At 42.7% G+C, this 26,453-nt stretch overlaps 1 protein-coding gene across 1 annotated transcript; it reads right to left on the reverse strand.

Annotated features, from left to right (window-relative positions):
• Positions 1-1,696: 1,696 nt before the first annotated feature.
• On the reverse strand, positions 1,697-24,982 carry LOC112229999 (ephrin-A1). Its single transcript, XM_024396199.2, has 5 exons — positions 24,662-24,982; positions 4,057-4,352; positions 3,443-3,508; positions 3,193-3,285; positions 1,697-2,851 (listed from the first exon to the last, which is right to left on the reverse strand). Exons 1-5 carry the CDS (start codon positions 24,757-24,759, stop codon positions 2,727-2,729), a joined length of 678 nt encoding a protein of 225 aa, XP_024251967.1. The 5' UTR covers positions 24,760-24,982; the 3' UTR covers positions 1,697-2,726.
• Positions 24,983-26,453: the final 1,471 nt, after the last annotated feature.

Raw genomic sequence — 26,453 nt, forward strand, 5'->3', positions numbered from 1 at the left:
ACCACTTTGAAAACACAGGGGAGTGCTGTGGCACCACACTTTGGTGCCACAGCTGTTTTTACTGTCACAGCCATAAAGCTCCTCTGGGAAGAGAGAAAGGAAGAGAACAATGGATGGAAATACAAACAGAGCAGGAGAGGATGACTAAGATGGGGACATGGAGAAATGAGAAGGGCAGGGGGGAGAAATTGGCCTTGGAAAAAGTGGCGTGAACATCTGTATTTAACTCCATATTAATCGGAGTGATCATTATTATAGCTATCAACTTATCTCCGTGATGTTCTTTCCACTAATATAACAGAAATCTGTTAGGGGGTATAAAAAAAGAAAAGGGGAAATTATAAAGTCAGAGGAAGGGAAACCACATTGTTCTTGTTTTCACAAAAATATATTTTATTTCACATTAATCATAATTATCAAATTGATTCTTTATATAATCTTCTATATATATATATATATACACATATAATACACTTTACTTACACATATACAAAATAAGGTAACAAAAAGGATTGACTCAATGTTAGTCATATAATGTTGTCTGTTGTTCAAACCACCCTGTGATGTTGGGCTTGGCAGCTGTGATTGATACGGTGTCTTGTGGTTTCAGTGAGTTCTGTGTGCCTGACTGGGTGTGTAGGCCGATAATCTTACCATAGCAGTATAACCCTGACTGGCAAATTACATTATAATACAACCAAATTGTAAATTACACTACATGACCAAAAGTATGTGGATACCTGCTCGTCAAACATCTCATTCCAAAATCATGGGCATTAATATGGAGTTGGTCCCCCCTTTGCTGCTATAACCTCTACTATTCGTGGAAGGCTTTCCACTAGACGTGTGAACATTGCTTTCCTGGATTTGCTTCCTTTCAGCCACAAGAGCATTAGTGAGGTCGGGCACTGATGTTGGGCGATTAGGCCTGGTTCGGTGTTTGATGGGGTTGAGGTCAGGGCACTATCATTGGGGCAGGTAGCATTCTCCTGGCATCCGCCAAACCCAGATGGTGATGCGTGATTCATCAGAGAGAAAGCATTTCCACTGCTCCAATTGTGGAGAGCTTTACACCACTCTAGCCAACGTTTGGCATTGTACATGGTGGTCTTAGGCTTGTGTGCGGCTGCTCAGCCATGGAAACCCATTTCATGAAGCTCCCGACAAACAGTTATTGTGCTGACGTTGCTTCTAGGGGCAGTTTGGAACTCGGTAGTGAGTGTTGCAACAGAGGACAGATGATATTTGCACGATACAGCGGTTCTGTTCAGCTGAGCTGTTGTTGCTCCTAGATGTTTCCACTTCACAATAACAGCATTTATGACTGGGGCAGCTCTAGCAGGGCAGAAATTTGACAAACAGACTTGTTGGGAAGGTGGCATTCTATGATGGTGCCACGTTAAAAGTCACTGAGCTCTTCAGTAAGGCCATTCTACTGCCAATGTTTGTCTATAGAGCATGACTGTGTGCTCGATTGCGTGACAGTGTGCTCGATTTTATAAACCTCTCAGCAACTGGTGTGGCTGAAATAGCCAAATCCACATACTTTGTGTTTATATAGTGTATTACCAACCAAATGTCAACTGTTTTTGAATAAACATTTTTACTTGGTTGACTTTTTAGTGTAAGTAGAGGTAGAGAACAGTGTTGCATAGTGAAACACTGCTCTGGCAAGTACTGTGATGAGCATAGTTCAGTCTGGTTTATTTTGTTTGTCAGTTTAAACGGTACGGGTGCATGATCTGACATACAGAAAAGGCCTGCCTTACACTGCTTCACACAATGTACCGTATCCGTGTTTGCTTTTGGCAGTTTGAACATTTTGTTTGACCTCTAGCTCTCCCTCGCACACTTTCTCTCACTGAAACACTAATTCTAACACTCTCCCCCCTCAGAGAGAGCTTTGTTAAACATACAGTCAATCTTTCAGCTGCAAACTTTTACAAATGATTTCACAGAATGTACACAATACCTTTCCATGCAGTGTCTACTATGTCATGGGTCTGTGTTGTGATGTCAGTCTGTGCATCAGTCAGTGTCTGTTGTTGTTGTGCTGTATGGTTAGTGCTGTGAAAGCACATGGTCGCGTCTGCACAGGAACATTGATAGTTCGCTAACACATCCCCTGCTTTTGTCAATGCTACATTGAGAAAGAATCACTAGGACATTTAGCGCCACTCAATTACAGTACAATAACACAAACAGAACACAATAGTCAAGGTTGTAATAGAATAGTTAAATACTGAAGAGATGATCACTGTATTCTTTGGCTCAAAAGCTTAGAGAAGATGTAACACTAAATGCAGTTTTTTTCTAACACAAATTCATATCAAATCCAAATAGTTGTCCATATAAGAAAGTCATTTAGCTTTTGTCGTCTGTGATTGTTCTTCGTCCATTTATGTTCCTCTTCAAAATTCTCTTCTGCACTTTTCCAAAATGAATTGTGTTTTTTTTTGGAGGAGAAGAGCAAAACACTAACCTTAAAGAGAACAAAATCTCTCCAGGAAATACTGACATCTTGAGAAAGCTCAGTGCCTTCCCACAAAACTCTAACCAAATTCTCACTCGGCACACTCAGTGCATGTGTCCATCCGTACTTACGAGACTCAAATTTGTCCCTCTCCCAGTGACCAGCACTTGGGCTTTGAGAACTGTCTTTTGTGCCTGTGGTTCCCCACAGACCCAACTTCATTGTATGTCCTCCAAGTCTGAGATTTGTAGTCTCACTGTAACAGCAGCAATAATAAGACTGGGACAAACAATGACAGGATGGAGAAGGACGCCTTTGACACCGACGAATTTGTCCGCACACTTTTCTGGACCTCTGGCAGGATTACCACTGGGTCATCTGTATGGTGAAAATATAGAATATATATATATTAGTCCATGTTAACTCATCCTTAATCTTAACTTCAAGGGCCGGTTTCCCCGACACAGATTAATCCTAGTCCTGGATTAAAAAAGCATCATCAATGAAGAATCTCCATTGGCATATACAATGCATTTGGAAGGTATTCAGACCCCTCGACTTTTTCCACTTTGTTACGTTACAGCCTTATTCAAACATGTATTAAATGGTCCCCCCTCCCATCACGTCTTTCAAACCGGCCCTAAACGTTCAGTCCTAGGATCAAGTACAACTGGCCCATAGAGAATACAACTGGCCCAATGGTTTGGGCATTAACATACCTGCAGGCAGCCTGTTGGAAGGGTTGTGTGCTCCATCCTCAGCTCCAGGTACAGCTGCAGCTCCTCCAGTTGCAACCCTGGCCTCTTGAGAACCTGGATGAGAAAAATAATCAATTCCTCTGCCATACTGCAGCCTGGAGCTAAAATCATCATCATCATTGTCAGACAAAGGTTACATTCCAAATGGCACCCTATTCCCTATATAGTGCACTACTTTTGACCACCCAACCACTTGGGCAGTGAAACTTACCATCAGTAGCTACGACGTCTACCCTGAGCCTGAGGCACTCCTGTCCGTGGTGGTGCAGAGGTTTGGCTGGAGAGGGGAAGGGACAAAGACTGGCGTTGATTACAGAAAAGCAAATGCACTTATCCTCCTGTGTCACCTTAATCTACCTCCACAGACAGACAGACAGATGCACACGCACACACGACCTGCAGCCATCTGTGAACAGGGGGAGGGTGTCCCGTCCTATCGCTCATCTAATTACAACACACTCAGGGTCACAGCGTCGCCTCTCTGGGTGATTGGGCCACCAGCTATCTGCTAGCTACCATGTGAGCGCTGATGCACAACATAGCATGCCAACAACACAACGTAGCATGCCAACATTCACTGAATGTTAACATACGCCTTCAAGGTGACGACTTGTTTGTCTGGGTGCTTTACTAAGGGTCATACACATCTATGTCATCGGCAGTGCTTTTCCCCTCACATTTTTTCCTTACTTAAAAGGAACATTTCACCTCACTCGCATTTTGACACGACTACTTTTGAAGTCTGAAAACGTCAAACAAACGTTGACTTTAGGGTTCTCTTACAAATTTACTTACATGGATAAAAAAAAATAGCTAGACACTTACAGATATAGTAGTAGCTCTCTCCCTGGCGGAACTCCTTGCCCAGGGTGAAGGGGGTGAAACGCTGGAACTTCTCGGAGAACTTCTCAGCAGCGTGGGGGGCGAAGGGGTGGCCGCACTCCCAACGCATCTGGTCGTAGGACTGAGGCTTGCAAGCGTCGTAGTCCTCCCGCTCCACCATGTAGAGCACGTAGCGCTCAGCATCCTGCGATGCCACCTCGCCCAGCGGGTAGTGGGGGCACACGATGTCCAGGTAGTCGTTCAGACGCACCTCCACCGCATAGCTGTCCCTTAGGAACCTGAGGACGAAGATCAAAGGGGGAAAGAGGGGGTTAGTCGAGTCACAAGTGTCATAGGGATTAATAAGTATGGCGATGGCGTCAGGGCGGCAAAGAAAAAACAATACAATTTTGAAGTTTGTATCGGCCGGTGGCGTGTGCCACGTATTCAACAGGGGAAATCATGGAGGAGATGGAGAGGCATGAGCAGCAGGTAGGGAGAAAACACAAGTGGGAAAGTGAGTTGGGTGGATGTATAGAAATATGGATGATTGTGGACAGCAGTGCCGTCTGTGCTGGGAGCTAGTCCTGAGTGAACATTGATCCCGGCTCCCCCCTGGCACCCAGCGATGTTTACAGAGAAACATTAGCAGTCATTCAGGACACCGGGCCAGGAGATGAGTATCGATACTAAACTGCAGACAGAGCTAGACACCAGGCATGCACAGACAAGGGGTGCCTAATCACAAAACACGCACCACCGCCGCCCGAAAGAGTGAGCGGTATGAATATGAGGCCAGGTCTCTCCTGAGCATTTACCCCTTTCATTAAGGACAGACACACACGTCTGGTCCCTGTCTGTTTCTGTCTCCAGCCACACTCCCCCTCTCATTACAGCTACACACACACAGGGAGCAGATACAGTCAGACTATCTGCCTGCCTCTTCTCCCTCCAGTCCTCTAAGCTTTTTACACCAGCAGTCCTCGGGCAGATTTACATTTGTCAAATATGTCTAGTGAGATCAACAGTATGTCTCTTCAACATCAGATTTGCAACTTCTCGGTTTGTGAGTGCAGCTTTTAGCATACCGTAAATGCCATTGTCTACATACTAACAAAATAAGGATAGCAATTCAAACTATACGGGAGCTTCATCTAAACCATATTGCACATACGTTTGCAAACTTGATTAATGCAATGATACACACGTGTGGATATTTTTTAAAGCCATACATTTTCTATGTGGCTAACAGAGCAAAAATGTTGTCCCCTAAATAATTACCTTCATACCAGTAGACATGTGTTGAGAGAGGTTGTCTTACACTGTTCCACTCAGATGGGTTATGTCTTCCAAACTACTTTCTCTTAAAGAGAGATTTCAAATCTACAGTTGAAGTCGGAAGTTTACATAAACCGAGTTTAAAATGTATTTGGCTAAGGTGTTTCAAAATTCCTGACATTTAATCCTAGTAAAATTCCCTTAGGATCACCAGTTTATTTTAAGAAGGTGAAATTTCAGAATAATAGTAGAGAGAATGATTTATTTCAGCTTTTATTTCTTTCATCACATTCCCAGTGGGTAAAACGTTTACATACACTCAATTAGTATTTGGTAGCATTGCCTTTAAAATTTTTCAAATTGGGTCCAACGTTTCAGGTAGCCATCCACAAGCTTCCCACAATAAGTTGGGTGAACTTTGGCCCATTCCTCCTGACAGAGCTGGTGTAACTGAATCAGGTTTAGGCCTCCTTGCTCGCACACACTTTTTCAGTTCTGCCCACACATTTTCTATAGGATTGAGATCAGGGCTTTGTGATGGCCACTCCACTACCTTGACTTTGTTGTCCTTAAGCCATTTTGCCACAACTTTGGAAGTATGCTTGGGGTCATGTTCATTTGGAAGACCCATTTGCAACCAAGCTTTAACTTCCTGACTGATGTCTTGAGATGTTGTTTCAATATGTCCACATAATTTTCCTTTCTCGTGAAGCCATCTATTTTGTGAAGTCCACCAGTCCCTCCTGCAGCAAAGCACCCCCACAACATGTTGCCACCCCCGTGCTTCATGGTTGGGATGGTGTTCTTCAGCTTGCAAGCCTCCCCCTTTTCCCTCAAAATAACGACGGTCATTATGGCCAAACAGCTCTATTTTTGTTTCATCAGACCAGAGGACATTTCTCCAAAAAGTACGATCTTTGTCCCCATGTGCAGTTGCAAACCATAGTCTAGCTTTTTTATGGCAGTGCAATGGCTTCTTCCTTGTTGAGCGGTCTTTCAGGTTATGTCGATATAGGACTCGTTTTACTGTGGATATAGATACTTTTGTACCCATTTCCTCCAGTATCTTCACATGGTCCTTTGCTGTTGTTCTGCGATTGATTTGCACATTTAGCACCAAAGTACGTTCATCTCTAGGACACAGAACCAATCTCCTTCCTCAACGGTATGAAGGCTGCGTGGTCCCATGGTATTTATACTTGCAAATTATTGTTTGTACAGATGAATGTGGTACCTTCAGGTGTTTGGAAATTGCTCCCAAGGATGAACCAGACTTGTGGAGGTTTACAATTTTTTTCTGGGGTCTTGGTTGATTTTCCCATGATGTCAAGCAAAGAGGCACTGAGTTTGAAGGTAGGCCTTGAAATACATCCACACCACCAATTAGCCTATCAGAAGCTTCTAAAGCCATGACATAACTTTCTGGAATTTTTCAAGCTGTTTAAAAGGCAAAGTAAACTTAGTGTATGTAAACTTCTGACCCACTGGAATTGTGATACAGTGAATTATACAGGAAATAATCGGTCTGTAAACAATCGCTGGAAAAATTACTTGTGTCATGCACAAAGTAGATGTCCTAACCGACTTGCTAAAACTATAGTTTGTTAACAAGAAATTTGTGGAGTGGTTGAAAAACGAGTTTTAATGACTCCAACCTAAGTGTATGTAAACTTCCGACTCCAACTGTATATCTGACTCTAAACTACCTCTCCCGGACCTGATTTGTGTCAAGGTAGCGTAGTGTGAAGAGGCCCCTAGTTCCACCCAGTTAAAAAAAAAAAAATCACCTACACTCCCACCCTCCTCCTCTTTCTTTTTGCTCTCCTTCTCTACCTTTCTTTCCCGTCATTCTTTCACAGAGATATGCGTTCATCCCCATCCATCACCACACACACACACCAAACTGGAGAGCAGTAGCTGGCTCTAGCCTCTAGCAAAACAACCACCACCCCCTCACCCAGTGTTCAGTTACTTAAGCTGTGCTTATCCATTACCAACTCCTCCTGCCTGAATTGGTCTGCATCACCAGGGTGCCCAGAGTAACGGAGAAATGGAGTAAACTCACCCAGCTTAAATGTTTTCACAACACACGCCCCGAATGTGTGTCTTAGATAGAGTTTTATTGCTTTTGCAATGAATACATGTGCAACTCTGCATTTGGGGGAACTCTCACAAAGCCAGCTAGTGTGTGGCGTGTTATATCCACCCCCTATTAAGGCGGCCGCATGCTTCCCAACCGAAACAGTTTGGTACAGTTTGTGTATATATTATGCTGACATTGTGCCGTTTTTGTTCATTTTGGAATTCGGTTAGGGTTTTGTCGGCTGTTTGGGCACACAACCATTTTTTTTCTCAAGGGCAAGCTGAAGTTCGGAAGCTGAAATGGACACCCCTTCATCCGTGATTGGTCAACTGTCGGGTTGCCGCAAGTTTTTGCTTGTCGATTCATCCCGAAACTCGTGTGGATTCAACATGGCGAACGACAACTTCGAGCATCATTTGACCGAGTAAGTAAAAAGTACCTTCCCCAGTACAATTCTACATAAATGCCAATTCATTCTAAAAAGTGGGTAGGGTTTGCAACAAGTTTGTCAAAGCAAAGAAAAAGAAAAACATGGGCCGCAGTGGAGATCCCGGTAGAAAGGCTGCTCCAGAAATGTTGCTGCTGGCTTGTTCGGCACACAAAGCCAGAAAGGAACATGCTGTCTTCACCAAAGGATGGGGTGTGTTGTATTTTCTATTGTAGTCAACGAAGAGTAGTCATGTTTGGCTAACAATAGCTAGCGCAAGCTTCTTGGCTGGCTATTGGCTAGCTAGCCTAGCAGCATACTCATGCATGGAAAGACAACCAACTAAACTAAAGATCGTCACAACTTTTGATCAAACAATTTTGTCAGATAAAGAAAAACATAAGCTACCCACATTGGTGTTACCAAAGTCAAAGTTTGGTAGCAAAGTCTGGTAAAGGGAGGAAAAAGAGCTGCAGACTCAGTCCTTGACACAAAGGCATTGTCATATGCATAGAGCCACCAGCTTGTCCCAGAAGTTAAAAAAATTAAAATAAAAATCAGACTTTACTTTGATCCCCTTTCCTCTGTTCTGTGGTCTTTTTTCCTCCTCTGCTCTCCAGACACTCCTCATTTCCCCCTCATCCCATCCGCTCCACAGGGTCCTGGCACCTATAGCTGATTTCATGGACAAACTCTCGCCAAAACTCCGGGAGGAATTTGACCACCAGCTGCATGAGTTTGTGCATGACTTCAAGAAAATGACATGGACCAAACGACTGGGACCGCAATGAAATTAACAAGTTGTTCTGAAGTTGTTCAGACAACTCAGGCGTCAGACACTAGACACGTTCATTTTATTCTATCAACACTTTTTTGGGGTTTTACATGTCTGTTCATAGCAGACACGGTTGCACTCTTTCAGAAATATTTACATTCAGAAAGATGTGCAACTACACCCCGACACTTATTTTACTCCATAGGCACTTGTTTACGCGTCTGTTCTCAGCAGACAATTTTGTATTGTGGCTTAATTTCAGAAGCAAGAATAAAAGGTTTATTTGTTTTCTGAAAAAGCTCTGCATTTCTTCATGTCAATACAACAGAGTTACAGTTCATATAAGGAAATCAGTCAATTGAAATTAATTTATTAGGCCCTAATCTATGGATTTCACGACTGGAAATACAGATATCCGTCAGTTGGCCACAGATACTGTACCTTTAAAAAAGGTAGGGGTGTGGATCAGAAAACCAGTCAGTATCTGGTGTGACTAACATTTGCCTTGTGGAATGTTGTCCCACTGCTCTTCAATGGCTGTGCGAAGTTGCTGGATATTGGAGGGAACTGTAACATGCTGTCTTACACTTCGACCCAGAGCATCCCAAACATGGGTGACAAGTCTGGTGAGTATGCAGGCCATGGGAGAAAATGGGAGATATCCAGCTTCCTGGAACTGTGTACAGATCATTGCGACATGGGGACATGCATTATCATGCTGAAACATGAGGTGATGGCGGCGAATGAATGGCACGACAACGTCTCATCACGGTATCTCTGTGAATTCAAATTGCAATTGTGTTTGTTGTCCGTAGCTTATGCCTGCCCATACCATAACCCCACCATGGGGCACGCTGTTTACAACGTTGACATCAGCAAACCGGTCGCCCACACGACACCATGTGGTCTGCGGTTGTGAGGCCAGTTGGGCGTACTGCCAAATTTTCTAAAACGACATTGAAGGCGACTTATGGTAGAGAAATTAACATTCAATACTCTGGCAACAGCTCTGGGACAATCCTGGAGTCAGCATGCCAATTGCATGCTCCCTCAAAACTTGAGACATTGTGGTGGTGTGTGACACAATTGCATATTTTAGAGTGGCCTTTTATTGTCCCCCAGCACAAGGTGCACTTCTGTAATAGGCATGCTGGTTAATCAGCTCCTTGATATGCCACACCCGTCAGGTGGATGGATTATCTTGGCAACGGAGAAATGCTCAGTAACAGGGATGTAAACAAATATGTGCACAAAATTTGAGAGAAATAAGCTTTTTGTGCTCATGGAATATTTCTGGGATCTTTTATTTCAGCTCATGTAACATGGGTCCAACACTTCACGTTGCATTTATATTTTTCAGTGTAAATGATTGCACACAGACGTCCCAGAATCAGGTTTCATTTTATTAAAAAGATTAGAACTCTACTGGTTCACAGTGCACACAAACAACAGTGTGTGCATCCATCAAGAATCCTCCTTCTTGCAGCCATGATGCCGAATGCAATTTCTGACTCTCCGACAACAAGAGTGGTGCTAGTTTCAGGTACACCCAGGTTTATTGAGATACCTCTCACGGGAGTCTAACAAGATAAATGTCAGATATGAATTTAGTAAACAAAAACAAAGTTCAGGAACCATATTCCAAAAGCCTTGATAAGTGCCATTTTTTCATATAGAGGTGCATACATGTATGCAGTAACAAGGGAAATTAGAAACAGAAAAAGTGAAATTGATTCCAACATTCTATAATCAACATACCTGGATAAGGGCGCATGAGGTTCTCATGTAGGGGGAAAGGCGCATGTCCCATGAAAACGTTGTGGTACCTGGCAGGACAGCTGGCCTGGCGGTGGTAAATCGAGGGTCTTCTGCAGCAGTTTGGACCCAAAAGAACTCCTGAAACACTTCACCCTAGCTCTTTCGGCCATATGCCCCTACAGCCACCATTGTGAACCTGTAGCGGGCATCTTCTGTCTCCGTATCTCGCCTATTATGTGTGTTACTAGGCACATCAAATCTAGTAGATCCCGGGCAATAAAAAAAATGCATTTCTCGCCAGTCAAGTGTCTCTATATACACAATTTTATTCTCCTGCGTGTGTATTCCTTGTTTAGGTGTGTCATTTCTTCCTTGTTTGGCTGTAGATGGCCCATTACCAGCTCATCCGCCTCTAATGTCCTGGGGTAATATTGCCGCTTTCCTCTTCATTTTTTTCAAGTGAATATCTTTTCAGGGAGCATGGGATCATACTCATTCAGTTTGGCTAGTCAAAGTCGAACTGAAGCATGCTGACGCCTTTGCACCACACAGCTCTGTGAGAGATGGGTTGCTCCATAGTCCTGGGTTGGGTATTTGCACATCTGCCAATGAAAACTCCACATTGGAGCCATTTTGGCTCTTGGGTATCTGTTTTTTGTTGTTGAGAATTCCAGCTTCACCCCATGAAAGCAATGAACACAAGAAGTGACATTTGGGATGTGTTCCGGGGGGGTGACAAGGTCCATGTGTGAGTAACGATCAAAGTGCACAAGCGGAGAGAGGCCCTTGTCGCTCATTAGCTGGTGTTGTTTGTTACCGGTGGACCCCCTGGTTAAAGGACAGACGCTGTGGCTCCAAACTCCTAGTGCCCACTACCCTTCCCCCACCCCTCCAGCACAACCCCCTCTGCCTCCCCGCTTCATTGCTTTCCCTCAATGCAGATGACCAGATTAACAGCACCGTGGCAAGAGTAGTGTTGGGGCCGGTAAAAAGAGCAACCGTTTCGCTCTGTATACTAATTAAGCGAGTCAACATCCATCTAGCTGCATAATAGTGGCATATTAAGCAAACACAGGGCCAGTAATTATTATTCCACTGACTGTGTGCTAGGACAGCTTAGTGCTTATCTACAGTTTGCCTAGCTGCCACACACAGTTTACAAGTTCCACTGTAGAGTGGTCATTTTGCCTGACACTCACAATCCCAGCTAAATCGATAATACTATTGAGCAAACATGTTCGTATGCTGCGTTTGACCTAGTATCCTCCTCAAACAGTAACCACACGACCGAGCACGCACACTCGCTCTCCCCCTGATTTAAAAGTTGTTTGTGGTATGGTTCCAAAGTATTCATCAAAAGGGGGGGTGTCAAAGGGCAGTGCAATTAAAACAAAAAAAAAGGGTAATAAAGTCACCCTCAGGCTGGGAGTGAGGGAGCCATGTGAATGAGAGGGTCAGGGGCCTCTCGCTGCGAATGGCTTTTCCTCTGTGGTAAACTTTGTGTGTGTGTGTGTGTGTGACTATTGCAGTTTCTTCATCAATGCCACCGTTTCATACAGTGGTACTATTCGCACCCTCTGATGGAATATCTTACTAACACAAATGAACAGGGGGCTGAATACTCACCCATGAGGGGCCCCTTTATTAATTGTAAATAGTTTATTTATCCCGGGGGCTTTTGCAGCACGACTGATTAAAGGCACTTCAAAGAATGCCTGATTGAAAAGTTAACAATGTCAAACGTTGTCACCATCACTCTGGCAGACTCTAAACAGCTTCTCTTGATTTCAGACTCCATATTGAAAATGGCACCTGAATTGCTTCTCACTATGGTTAGAGCTCATTTATGCCCTCTGTTGTTCCTCGGATGCTCAGTTTTAATGACAGCAACATTTACAGGCGGGAGGGGTGACTGCATTCTCTACTTATGGAGGATTTGTGGAACGATGACAGATATGCAACTACGATTGTGTGTGTGTGTGTGTGTGTGTGTGTGTATTAGGTTTACTGAGGAATCTGTGTGTGTGAGATGATAAGGGGGATAATGAATGACGACGATAAACAGCCAGCGAACGTCAAGTGGTTTTGTGTGTATTGTGTCTAGTGCAAAATAGACTCCAGACTGTTTCAACCTCTCCTCGTCTCGAGTGAATTCTTGATTTATTAGAGCCTCTTCATGGGCAGGAGCCTGATCTATCTACTTTAATCTCTGGCCAGCGTTTAGCTTTTTTCTTCACCTCTACCCCCTCCCTCCATCTCCTTCTCTCATCTCTGCACTCTATCGCCCTGTGGAATGTTGAACATCTGAGGGGAGGAGGGCTCACTCGGGATCAAAGGTCGGACAATCGCAAAGTCGGCACCAGAGGGTCCTTGGACACACACATACAAGCACACACACGGTCAGCAAGTAATGTGCTGCTCCCGTGCATTTAAAAGCCCTGAGATGGATAGTGTGGAGAATCACCTGCTTTGAGGTTCAGTTGTCTATTTAAAAAAACATGAGGTTACACCAGCTGACAAGCTCGCAACACCTGACCACTGTGAAACTCCACAGCAATTACCATCAATGCCATAGTCTAGAGCCATCACCCATCACTCAAACCTAGAGCAATTACACTAACCTCAGAATCTTTTTTTCCCCACATCGGGTCATAATGCCACACTAATACAGCCTAAGAGGTGACTGGTCGGAGTTACGGCTGAGTGGATCGGAATGCCGCGGGGGCGTCTAATCGGCTCGTCCGAGCACGGATTATCAGGTGGAGCAGCGGCTGAGTTTGGGTCCATTCAGCGGCACCAGACTCTGCCTAATACAAGGACTTAGAGCCGACACTGAGGCCCAGAGAGGGAGGACGGTAGTGGGGGAAGAGTGGGGCAGGGTGGGGCCCTGGGTCCATTGTTCCCAAACAGAGAGGGGGTATTACTCTGGACTTTGGGACTTCAAAAAGGACTGAACAGTGTGTGTCCTGTGTGTGTGTGTGTGTCCTGTGTATGTGTCCATAGGACCATGGAGGGAAAATTGGAAAATGAGGGGTGTTAAAGAAGAGCGATGAAAGACATGGGTTACAGGGCTGGCATTTCTTTCTGAATTTATTCCCTGGAAAAAGAAAAAAACAGTTAAGATTTTAAAAAATAGAGGAGCGTGAGAGAAGAGCCACTCTGAAATATAAGTCTGGCTGTGCTTGTGGGGCTGGTTCACATTTTTCTACACAGCTAAATTTCTCTTTCGTTTCATCTATCCATCTCTGTCAGGTCTCCCCACCCTCTCCCAGTCCATCTTGCATCACTCAATAAGCCCAATAGATCCCCATTTAATTCCGACCTCTCCCCTAGCACTTGCCGAACCAATCAGACCCGGCCTTGTTGGAATGCCAAATATGTGAGTTTGTGACCCACTGTTTGTATTGGCTAACACAGTTAATAGAAACAAGAATGGGCCAACTATTAGCCCCTCCCACTTAACATAATATTCAGAGGCAGGTTCATACTTGGGTTGTGTTGACTTCTGTCATCAATCTCTCTCCTTTCTATATCGGTTACTTTACCTTTGTCCATTGTTCATTCTGACACCGCCCTTGGCCAAAGACTTCAACGCCTTCCCTCCCACAAAGTAACCCCAGAATCCACCAGCAACATAATTGCCTTATTTTGGACAACCACGGGGATATGAATATGTGTGCTCTTTCTAACAGTCTAACACGGTCCCAGAGTCATTTGTACTTGTGTGAGAGCCTGACCAAAAATGTCACCACTGAAATTAGATTACTCAAGACACAATTTTTTGCAGAATTGATTTCCATAAGATAAACCTTGTTTTTTCATCATTATTTCCCCCTTCCTCAGAGTATAATAGTCTGAGCATTCACCATTGTTTGCCTGCCCGTGGCTTTGAAACTGTACAAGGAGGTTTAGCTGAGATTACCTCTTTGCATTGAATAGATTATCATTACACATCTTGACCTCCAGGGGGCACCAGTAACTGGAGCTGTGTGTATGTATGAGACCCATACCGTAGATCAGCGTTACTCACTATTTTTTGTAAGAGGGCCACTTTGGGTTGAGACAATCATTCAGAGGGCCGCGCAGATCTTTACATTTGTTGTACTTTTTCTTCCAATATTATCAATTAAACAAATTCAGAGTAAGAGAGCACATGCAATTGATTTGATGTACAGCATATCAAATAGGCTACATCACATGTATAAAGACCCATATTAAGGGTTACCTCAGTTGGATGAGTGAAAATGTCCCCTCTGCTCCTTGACTGAATTCATTCTAAATGTATAGTGTTGCTGCTATCCTTGTGAGGCAATCCAGGTGTGCATTGGTCAGTCTGTTTTTGTTTCACAATGTTCATTGTTGAAAATGCTGCTCCACATGATTAAGTGCCGATATACAATGGTCACCTCTTTGCACACATTGCTTCAGAAGTGGATACTCCGTGTCTGACACAAGGCTCCCGAAATGGGTAACACCTGATCTTAATTCACATTGCAATGAACTGATATCCTTGAATCTTGACTCAAACTCCCTTGGAGCTGGAGATTCACCGTGTTCAGGTGGCAGGTGATGTCATTTTAAAAAGCCAGCTTTAAATATCCTCCTTCACAGATTTGAGGGAGGAGAGAGAAATCTTTCCAAAACTTGAGACAGCCATTGAGAAATATCAAGTCGCCGTATTCTGTCTGGTATTCCTCCAGCAACTCACAGAATTTCCAGTGATTCAGTGCCCTCGCAATAATTATTTTTATTTAACTAGGCAAGTCAGTTAAGAACAAATTCTTGTTTGACCTTGTCTGTTCGGGGATTCGATCTGTCAACCTTTCGGTTACTAGTCCAACGCTCTAACCACTGGGCTACCTGTCGCTCATAAAAATGTTCACCACACACACACACACAACTTGCTGCATCACATTCTGTGAGTCTTATGATTTTCCCATGATGTCAAGCAAAGAGGCAATGAGTTTGAAGGTAGGCCTTATAATACATCCACAGGTACACCTCCAATTGACTCAAATGATGTCAATTAGCGTATCAGAAGCTTCTAAAGCCATGACATCATTTTCTGGATTTGTCCAAGCTGTTTAAAGACAGTCAACTTAGTGTATGTAAACTTCTGACCCACTGGAATTGTGATACAGTGAATTATAAATGAAATAATCTGTCTTAACAATTGCTGGACGAATTACTTGTGTCATGCACAAAGTAGAGATCCTAACCGACATGCCAAAACTATAGTTTGTTAACAAGAAATGTGTGGAGTGGTTGAAAAACGAGGTTTAATGACTCCAACATAAGTGTATGTAAACTTCCGACTTCAACTGTGTGTGTAATAATATATATATATATATATATATTTATTCAATCAAGTGTTTCGGGCCAGCATTAGACACATTTGAATTGAAATTGTATCATCATTGTCATGTACAATGAATGGAAAATATGAAAAATCACTGCAAGCCGCAAATGAAAGGGCTTTGGCCTGTGGACCGCGCAATAAGTACCACTGCTGTAGATTAACGACAATATGCATGCAATCGCTGTGGGAACAAGTTACCACCAGAGTCCAGCCATTTCAACAACAGGACAAACACATCAAAACGATCCTTATTTACAGAACACACAATGGCTCATTTTCAGAGACAATAATCGACCCCATACACACTTCATTGCAAATGCATGGATACGTGCAAAGACAAAGACTATGTAGTTGGACAAGTCTGGACACACACAATTCCATGTTTATCATATTCCTACGCCTGTTTACCAGGAAAGTCTTTCATACACAGTATTTGGGGTTGAGAGGTTGTAATGAGGAGGAGGTGGAGGAAGAGGAAGTCTGGCACATAGATAAGGAAGAGGCAGAGACAGGGGCAGAAAAACACCCATGGGGTTGATTGAGGTGAAAATGATCAGAAGGAAAATCTTGGAGACACAGTGGAACACACACAATCAAACAACCAATCACTATTCATCCAATTACTCTCACTGGCAGGAAACGCGTTGTGTTAATTTTGATAAAAATGTTCTCAGGATCATTTCATCAACCCCCTTAAGTAATAAGTACAGGGTTTGGTGATTGCGTGTGCCAGTGTGTGAGAACGGTATTGTTTATTGTGTCGGCAGGATATGCCGTTTCCCGGGAAAAGACTAGGCCAGGAAGCTCACATTCGTAGGGAAACACGCACATACACGCTCTTGTAACACTGCCTCTGAAAACCTTTGGCCTGAATCACGATCTTACTTTACTCAAAACTTAGCAACCTTCCTTCTCCCACCCAGACATACAGGAAATTGGCTTTGTCATTATGGTCGTCAAGGTAGTTAGTCTGCTTAACCGATGATTGTCAACTATAACTGTCGCTTGGGTGATACTACGGTTTATTCAGTATTTCAAAATACTAAATGGTATGATTTTCAAAACAGCCATTGTTGTGTGTATAACAGTACCAGTCAAAAGTTTGGACACACCGACTCATTCAAGGGTTCCTTATATTGTAGAATAAGTGAAGACATCAACCCTATGAAATAACACATATGGAATCATGTAGTAACCAAAAGTGTTAAACAAATCAAAATATATTTTAGATTCTTCAAAGTAGCCACCCTTTGCCTTGATGATAGCTTTGCATACTCTTGGCGTTCTCTCAACCAGCATCAGCTGGAATGCTTTACCAACAGTCTTGAAAGTGTTCCCACATATGCTGAGCACTTGTTGGCTGATTTTCCTTCACTCTGCGGTCCAACTCATCCCAAACCATCTCAATTGGGTTGAGGTCAGGTGATCTGATGCAGCACTCCATCACTCTCTCCTTCTTGGTCAAATAGCCCTGTGTTGGGTCATTGTCCTGTTGAAAAACAAATGATAGTGGGACTAAGCCCAAACCAGATGGGATGGTGTATCGCTGCAGAATGCTGTGGTACCCATGCTGGTTAAGTGTGCCTTGAATTCTAAATAAAATCACTGACAGTGTCACCAGCAAAGCACCCCCACACCTCCTCCATGCTTCACGGAGGGAACCACACATGCAGAGATCATCCGTTCACCTACTCTGCTCCTCACAAAGACAAAGCAGTTGGAACCAAAAATCTCAAATTTGGACTCAGACCAAAAGGACAGATTTCCACCAGTCTAATGTCCATTGGCCCAAGCAAGTCTCTTCTTCTAATTGGTGTCCTTTAGTATTGGTTTCTTTGCAGCAATTCAACCATGAATGCCTGATTCATGCAGTCTCCTCTGAACAGTTGATGTTGAGATGTGTCTGTTACTTGAACTCTATGAAGCATTTATTTGGGCTGCAATCTGAGGTGCAGTTAACTCTAATAAACTTATCCTCTGCGGCAGAAGTAACTGAGTTTCCTTTCCCGTGGCGGTCCTCATGAGAGCCAGTTTCATAATAGCGCTCAGGGTTTTTGCGACTGCACTTGAAACAAGTTCTTGAAATTTTCAGTATCGACTGACCTTCATGTCTTAAAGTAATGATGGACTGTCATTTCTCTTTGCTTATTTGAGCTATTCTTGCCATAATATGGACTTGGGCTATCTTCTGTATACTACCCGTACCTTGTCACAACAACTAATTAGCTCAAACGCATTGAGGAAAGAAATTCCACCAATGAACTTAACAAGGTACACCCGTTAATTGAAATGTATTCAAGGTGACTACATCATGAAGCTGGTTGAACTAATGCCAAGAGTGTGCAAAGCTGTCATCAAGGCAAAGGGTGGCTACTTTGAAGAATCTCAAATCTATTTTGATTTGTTTAACAGTTTTTGGTTACTACATGATTACATATGCGTCATTTCATAGTTTTGATGTCTTCACTATTATTCTACAATGTAGAAAATAGTAAAAATGTCTCTGCTGTAACCAGCAGAGACATTACATCCCCTCCTGGATCAAGAGCCTTTGTTGCATTGAGTTTATTTATTATTATTTTTTTTTTTAAATAGCGCCCCACTCGATAATACCATATACCCCTGTATTGTACAGAAACATTATGACGGTATCAACATCTGGATACCGCCCAACCCTAAAACACACCCTTCTCACACACCAATGATCATTGACCTACAGTTGAGGTTTACATACAACTTAGTTAAAACTGTTTCACAATTCCTGATATTTAATCCTAGTAAAAAATTGCCTGTCTTAGGATCACTACTTTATTTTAAGAATGTGAAAAGTAAGAACAGTGGAGAGAATGATTTATTTCATCTTTTATTTCTTTCATCACAATTCCCAGTGGGTCAGAAGATTACATACACTCAATTAGTATTTGGTAGAATTGCCTTTAAATTGTTAAACTTAGTTCAAACGTTTCAGGTAGCCATCCACAAGCTTCCCATAATAAGATTCCCATAATAACATTCCTCCTGACAGAGCTGGTGTAACTGAGTCAGGTTTCTAGGCCTCCTTGCTCAGACATGCTTTTTCAGTTCTGCCCACAAATGTTCTATGGGATTGAGGTCAGGGCTTTGTGATGGCCACTCCAATACTTTGAATTTGTTGTCCTTAAGCCAATTTGCCACAACTTTGGAAGTATGTTTGGGGTCATTGTCCATTTGGAAGAGCCATTTGCGACCAAGCTTTAACTTCCCAACTGATGTCTTGAGATGTTGCTTCAATATATCCACATCATTTTCCTTCCTCAAGATGCCATCTATTTTGTGAAGTGCACCAGTCTCTCCTGCAGCAAAGCACCCCCACAACATGATGCTGCCACCCCCGTGCTTCACGGTTGGGATGGTGTTCTTCGGCTTGCAAGCCTCCCCCTTTTTCCTCCAAACATAACGGTGGTCATTATGGCCAAACAGTACTATTTTTGTTTCGTCAGACCAGAGTACATTTCTCCAAAAAGTATGATCTTTGTCCCCATGTGCAATTGCAAACAGTAGTCTGGCTTTTTTATGGCGGTTTTGGAGGAGTGGCTTCTTCCTTGCTGAGCAGACTTTCAGATTATGTCGATATAGACTCATTTTACTGTGGATATAGATACTTTTGTACCGGTTTCATCCAGCATCTTCTCAAGGTCCTGTGCTGTTGTTCTGGGATTGATTTGCACATTTCGCACCAAAGTACGGTCATTTCTAGGAGACAAAACGTGTCTCCTTCCTGAGTGGTATGATGCCTACGTGGTCCCGTGGTGTTTATACTTGTGTACTATTATTTGTTCAGAAGAATGTGGTACCTTCAGGCATTTGGAAATTACTCCCAAGGATGAACCAGACTTGTAGAGGTAAAGCAAAGAGGCACTGAGTTTGAAGACAGGCCTTGAAATACATCCACACCCCCAATTAGGCTTATTGACATCATTTGAGTTATCAGAAGCTAATAAAGCCATGCCATAATTTTCTGGAATTTTCCAAGCAGTTTAAAGGCACAGTCAACTTAGTGTATGTAAACTTCTGACCCACTGGAATTGTGATACAGTGAATTATAAGTGAAATAATCTGTCTTAACAATTGCTGGAAGAATTACTTGTGTCATGCACAAAGTAGAGGTCCTAACCAACGTGCCAAAACTATAGATTGTGAACAAAAAATTTGTGGAGTGGTTGAAAAACGAGTTAATGACTGCAACCTAAGTGTATGTCAACTTCTGACTTCAACGGTTTATAGTTTGTGTGTATTGATATGCAGGCTGCGTGTGCCTTTTGTAAAAAATACAAATTATAAAAACGTTGTTTTTTAAAAGTATATCGTTCTGCCCTTGAGTGGTTTGTCTATTAATGTTCTGTATTATGGCATGTTTCATGTTGTGTGGACCCCAGGAAGAGTAGGGATCCTAATAAAATCAAATTGAGGCTATCACATCAGACTACTGGTAGTCCTCAATCTCAGCGTGTTTTCTCTGATTCCAATTCACTAGACAGAGATTAGGGAGCAGTTTATGGGATTTAGGAGAGGTAGAGAAACAGAGAATGAGTGGGCCGTGAAAGAGTCATTCACAGAAATTACTAGAAAGGGGGTGAAAAAGAAGGGAATAATATGAGATTAGCGAGAAGAGGAAAAACAGCCCTTTTTTGCAGAAAATAGGAGAGGAGGGAGATACAATTTAGATTGTCTAAGCAATGTAGAAATCCCTTCTCACACACCTACTTATACCAGAAGACGTGGCTAGCCAACCCTCTCTCTACACACACACACCTTTGTTATTCTCAATTTTACTCCTTTCAGTGGCAGAGCAGAGTTCTCAGACTGGTTCAACCACTTCCACTGCCTCGTGAAAAAAAAACAAGAAGAGAAAAGCATACAGAGTGAGCCAACAACTGAAAGAGGGGTCGAAATTGCTTGAGTTCATTGAATAACCCATGGCGGCTGGAAGGAGAGGTGGGTAGGGGTTTGCCTGCGGGAAAGGTAAAGCCGGGAGAAAGAGAAAAAGATGGCAAAGTGCCTAGTGACGAATAGCTAAGGGTGCCAAAAACTCATTTTTTTTTTAAATCCACACCTCTTACCATTCTTTTCTCCTTCCTCCCTTTAGAGAGGGAGACTAGGAGGTGAGGAAATAATGGACTGGGGGCAGCATGTAAAGATGAGATAAAAAGGTGGAGGGAGCAGTGAGTGAACCAGAGACATGAGGAAGAATGAATCTCTCCGAGGCAGTTCCAAACCCGTGTGAAGAGGGGAGGCCTGAGCGGCAGACAGCATTCAAAGGCCACCTCAGTGACAGAATGACTGACAGACTGATAGAGGCAATGGCACTTCATCACCGTGTGCACTCTGACCCCCAATCAGTCACACCAGTTACTATTCTCTTCTGTGGCACTCCGTGAAGAGAATACCCCCAATTTGTATAGGAAGCACTACAAAAACATCCAAATTGGCTGGATAAAACTTGCAAAAATCACTTATATGGGTGAAACTTATTAATTAAATTACTAATTCGAGGCAAATGCACCGTAAAGGTCACTTATTTTGATGAAATACACTATAGAGCGATAAGCCTGTTGAGTGAAAATATCGTAAAGCTTATTGAGGTTAAAAAAAAAATGCTATACATTAGCGAAGATTAAACCCCCAAAAAGATCAAATGTGCAGCGAGAAAAAGGGATGGTTGGAATTGTGTGATAAGAAAAAAAGCCATTAAGATGGAAAAGAGGCAAATAAAAATAGAAAAAAAAATCTAAGTAAGGAAAGTGTTAACATTGAACATGTTGAACTTTCTGCCACAACCAGCTTGAAACAAGGAACAGAGCCAAAATGAGCGAGGGGGCGGTGGAGAGAGGAAGAAACAGGTACGGGGAGGAGGAGGGAGGTTTACTCATGCTCTGTCAGGAAAAAAATAATGGGTAAAAGAGAGAAAGAGCAAGCTGAAGGAGTAGGCTACAGTATTACTTTACTTTTGGGTTATGAATGTTAACATCAAATCACAGCAATGCAGTGCAGTGTGCCCGTTGCCCAGCAGTGTGTGAGGGTGAACGTCTGGGTTCATGTGTGTGTGAGCGAGCCAGTCAGTGTTTTAGGAGCTGGTGCTTTAACACACTGCTTCCCCCATTGGACACACCTTTCACACAGACGTACGGACACACAGACACACACCGAGCAAAGCATACTGAGATCAACTTCTGGGAACCAGTGTCAATGATAAAGCCCTTCTTAACCTATGATGCAAGCTTGCAGATTGACAACATTAGGATCCTACATTGTGTAAAAGCACACATTCCTTATTTAGATGCATTACATTTAAAAGTGTACACGGTCTCTTTAAAAAGAAAAGTCAGGTTTGTGATGACTCATTCATGTATCACCATGCTCATTGATTTTCTGAAGAAGCTATCACTTTTCCTTTCTTTCTGTGGCCCCAAATGTTTAGATAGTGGTAAAGTTACCAGGTTGTTAGCTAGCCAGCCAATGAGGTAACATGGCTGAAAAAGTGTAAACTAATGTTTAACGACGCACAATCTGTTTTAGAACTACCCACGATGTTCCGGTATAGGAAGATAAAAATGTTGCGCTGGTAATATGGGTCAGATCTTTTGACCTGGTTGGTCTGAAAGCAAAGCCTTTTCGTTGTAGTTATGGTACAACCATGACCCTAACAAATTTGCACTCGCTTGTTTCTCTAGGGCACTCTAGGGTACAGGGAAGCCTTATCATTACATGATATCTGGGAGGTTTTGTTTTTAATAGTCACACGGTGCTCCTAAAATAAAACTCCTGGTCGCACAGCAAAATAATTGTTGCATCCAACAAAATTGGTCGCACTTCAGAGCCCCGGGCGCACACACATAACAACCCAGCCAGAAAGACCTCTGTTGGACTGAAACACAGCGGCAGCTCGCTCACAGGCAGCGTCAACATGCCCCAAGGCACAAACATAGTACACACCAATGCATAGTAGGGCATCTGTAACTGACACACACACTGTTTATTCCGTAGGGAAGCAGACAGGGTAAATCGTTACCACCTAACTGACCAAAATGATTAGTCTGTTGTCAAGTAGATTAGCTATAGCTTTCTAATCAAGACCATTGATTGATCTGCCACACAAACTGGGGGAGAGGGGGAGGGCGTCGACCCAAAAAGGACAGAGAGAGCCATGAACAGATCAACAGTAGGTTTATCAAGCATTGGGTTTGAGGGGGAAAAACAGATTTAGAGAAAACCAAGAAAAGGAGAATGAAAAAAAAAAAAGAAAACCTTTCCCGAACTCGCCTTTATTTCTGCGAGTGTGGGATTAAGTGCAGCCAGAGGGAGAGATTTAGTGCAGATATCCAGTAAAAATAGCAAGCGTGGGGATTATGCGTTTATTTTCAGAAATTATGATCATTGTTGTCACTGCATTTGACGTAGCATGCTCACATCTGGGACTCGTAACTTAATTCTGTAAGATTATGACATGGATGTGTTTCTGAGAACAATGACTGCAGTGGCATGGCTTTATGAGAAATCTCTAGGGATCACAGCAAGATGAACTGAGTTTAGTACTGTGTGAATTTGAATATATATGCATGTATGTGTGTGTCTACAAGACAGGACATGTTAAATAAAGGTTTTAAAAAGAGTTTGCATTCAAGTGAGAGTGTATGCCTTGCTGTGGTTGAATGGCCATTTGTCTTGTTTGTTTGTTTGTGTGTGATTGAGTGAGTTTGTTAGTGTATGAGTGAGTGAGTGTGTGTGTGTTTCAGTCTCACCCTCCCAACTTTTCACCCCAACCACCATAACTCTAATTGATCTCCACTTATTCAGAGTGAGCTCCAAACCCCAACAATTTGGGCTTCAATTCCCAAGCTATCCATCGCACTCCCGCAATATGACCTACTAGGCAGGCTTCAAGTTACATCCTCTGTCATTGACCATTATTCCTCATATTTCCATCTGAAATTTGAACCCTCATATGTCTCCCTGTCCTGTCCCGTCAGCCCATCATATATATCCAGTGATTTAGTGGACAGACAGACACCCGTAATGAAAATGTAAGATTGAGATAAACGCCATCAGTGGGGATGGGTTTGCAACCGATATTTACTACCACGGTCACGTCTCTGGGTGACTGTTATAAAGCCTTGGGTAAAGATAGGCAAACCCATTACATTTTTTTTTATATCTGTTGATACAAATGGAATGTGGAATTACATTTACTGTTAGTGTGGTTGGGTCTTTTAAAATAGGACATTTTATTATTATTAAATATATATTACACAAGCTTAAACTCAGTTGCTAACAGTGGTGCTAATAATGATGCAACTCCCAATTCATACCATATGTCCTTGAAAGTGGGGTAATTTAGATGGTAGCCCATCAATAAATCAGATTTATGGTAACTGTGTAACTACCAATTCACCAAAAGGGTAGACAGACAGATTGTGACACAGATAAATTGACCAGGTTATACAAGGAATTAGATTTTTTTTAAGTTTCCCCTCAGGCAGTAGTGAAGCCAGTTAACAAGATACTGTAACTGCCTTGCATTATCATGACAACAGTGGCCAGCTGCATATTCAGTAGACTCAGATTGTAAACCAATTAAAGTAGTAGGCTGCAACAACATAATCTATTTAAAATACCCTAACAATCACATTCATGTGGTAATTAAAAAGGTATAGGCTATTGCATAGTCATTGATATGCACAGATAAAGAGGTACTGTAGCATTATTGAGCATTGACTAGTTTCCCGACAATCCGAGTCAGCAAATCATGCAAGTCACTATTACAGCTTCTGATACATTGTATTACTTTGTTGCACTTGCGAATCTGAATTGCAAATCTTTAAGAAAGAACAGTAATGAAATAGAATGACAAAAAAACAAAACACGTAAGCGATCACAAATAGTTTAACTTACTTGCTGTTTGTGTTATTCCAATATATGCTGTGCCTTTCGGCAGAAGCAAACCAAGCGCCGAGACTCCCAACGAAGCACAGGCTCCAGACCAAATCCATTATTTGAGTGAAGAGGTTGCGTTCAGAGGAAAACCGGCGAGTCTTGCAGTCAAAACAAATGTAGGAAAATATCTATGCGTTCGAGCAGGTTATTTACTCAACAAATGTACTTATGCACGCAACAGCCTCAAAACAGAAAGCAAAAATACGAAGCACTCGGCAAAATAAGACGAGCCTGTTTCAGTCAAGCACAGTCCGTAATGAATGAACAACAATTTGCTTGGTTTCTAGTTTTGTGGAACACCTACTATCGTTAAACACGCCTCATAATGAATGAGAACCAATGGGAGGACATCGCACCTCGCCGCTCCCCCCTTCTCCCCATTTTGTTTGTCAGATGCGGGATGCACGCCCTCTGTGGTACAGGACGAGGGTAATTTCTAAGTATTAGGACCTATTCTATTGACGATTTCTTTTTCCAGACTTATTCGCAGAAGGATAGATATATCAATTAAGAAATAACACGATTTTCACAGAAGCAAACGACCCAATTTGAGGGAAGTAAGTTGTATAATAGCTTTCCACGACAACCACTTTATAGTGGTCAGTTAATTAACAGACCTTTAGGCTATTTTACTTCCCAAATAGCACCCGATTCCCTACAAAGTGCGCTGGTCAAAAGTAGTGCACTATATAGGGAATAGAGTGCCATTTGGGATGCAAAAAAACATTATATTATTGATTCCCGAGTGCCGCAGCGGTCTAAGGCACTGCATCTCAGTGGTGGTTTGAATCCAGGTTGTATCACATCCGGCCGTGATTTGGAGTCCCATAGAGCAGCGCACAAATTGGCCCAGCGTCGGCCGGGTCATTGTAAATAAGAATTAGCTCTTAACGAACTTGCCTGGTTAAATAAAATAAAATCTCATGCCTCAATTTCAGTGATTGGTTTTGTGTATGTCTGGTGACATTGCCAACATGACATAGGCCCATAGACATAACATTTAACTAGGGAGCATTTACTGTTGCAGTATTTGACATGGAACCGGAAGAAATGGCAGCAGTTTTACAGGCGCCCAACCAATTGTGCTATTATGTGGGTTTTGTTCACGTTATTTGTACGTAATGTTTCTGCAACCGTATCTTATGGCAATAAAAAGCTGCAGGATATCAGGACAGTGATCAAAGATTTTCTCTTCAACAAGCAGGACGCACAAGACATTCTCCAAACACCCCACAGGGCCGACATCCCCGTTATTTGCAAGAGGAAGAGGCAGGTACAGAGGACACAGAGCCAGATGCCACGTGAGAGCCCGCAGAAGGCGAGTGTGAAAGCTGCCGTTACCGTCAATATTACTCACCATAGTGCAATCATTAGACAATAAATTAGACGAGGTACGATCACAAATATCCTACCAACGGGACACCAAAAACTGTAATATCCTATGTTTCACGGAATCGTGGCTGAATGACATGGATATTCAGCTAGCGGGATATATGCCGCACCTGTGCATATTTGTAAACAACAGCTGGTGCACGAAATCTAAGGAAGTCTCTAGATTTTGCACACCTAAAGTAGAGTATATTGTGATAAATTGCAGGCCACACTACTTGCCTAGAGTTCTCAGCTATACTTTTCGTGGCTGTTTATTTACCACCACAGACAGATGCTGGCACTAAGACTGCATTCAGCCAGCTGTATAAGGAAATAAGCAAACAGGAAACCACTCACCCAGAGGCGTTGCTCCTAGTGG

Source organism: Oncorhynchus tshawytscha, linkage group LG31 (genome assembly GCF_018296145.1).
Source record: "Oncorhynchus tshawytscha isolate Ot180627B linkage group LG31, Otsh_v2.0, whole genome shotgun sequence".
Lineage (NCBI taxonomy): Eukaryota > Metazoa > Chordata > Actinopteri > Salmoniformes > Salmonidae > Oncorhynchus > Oncorhynchus tshawytscha.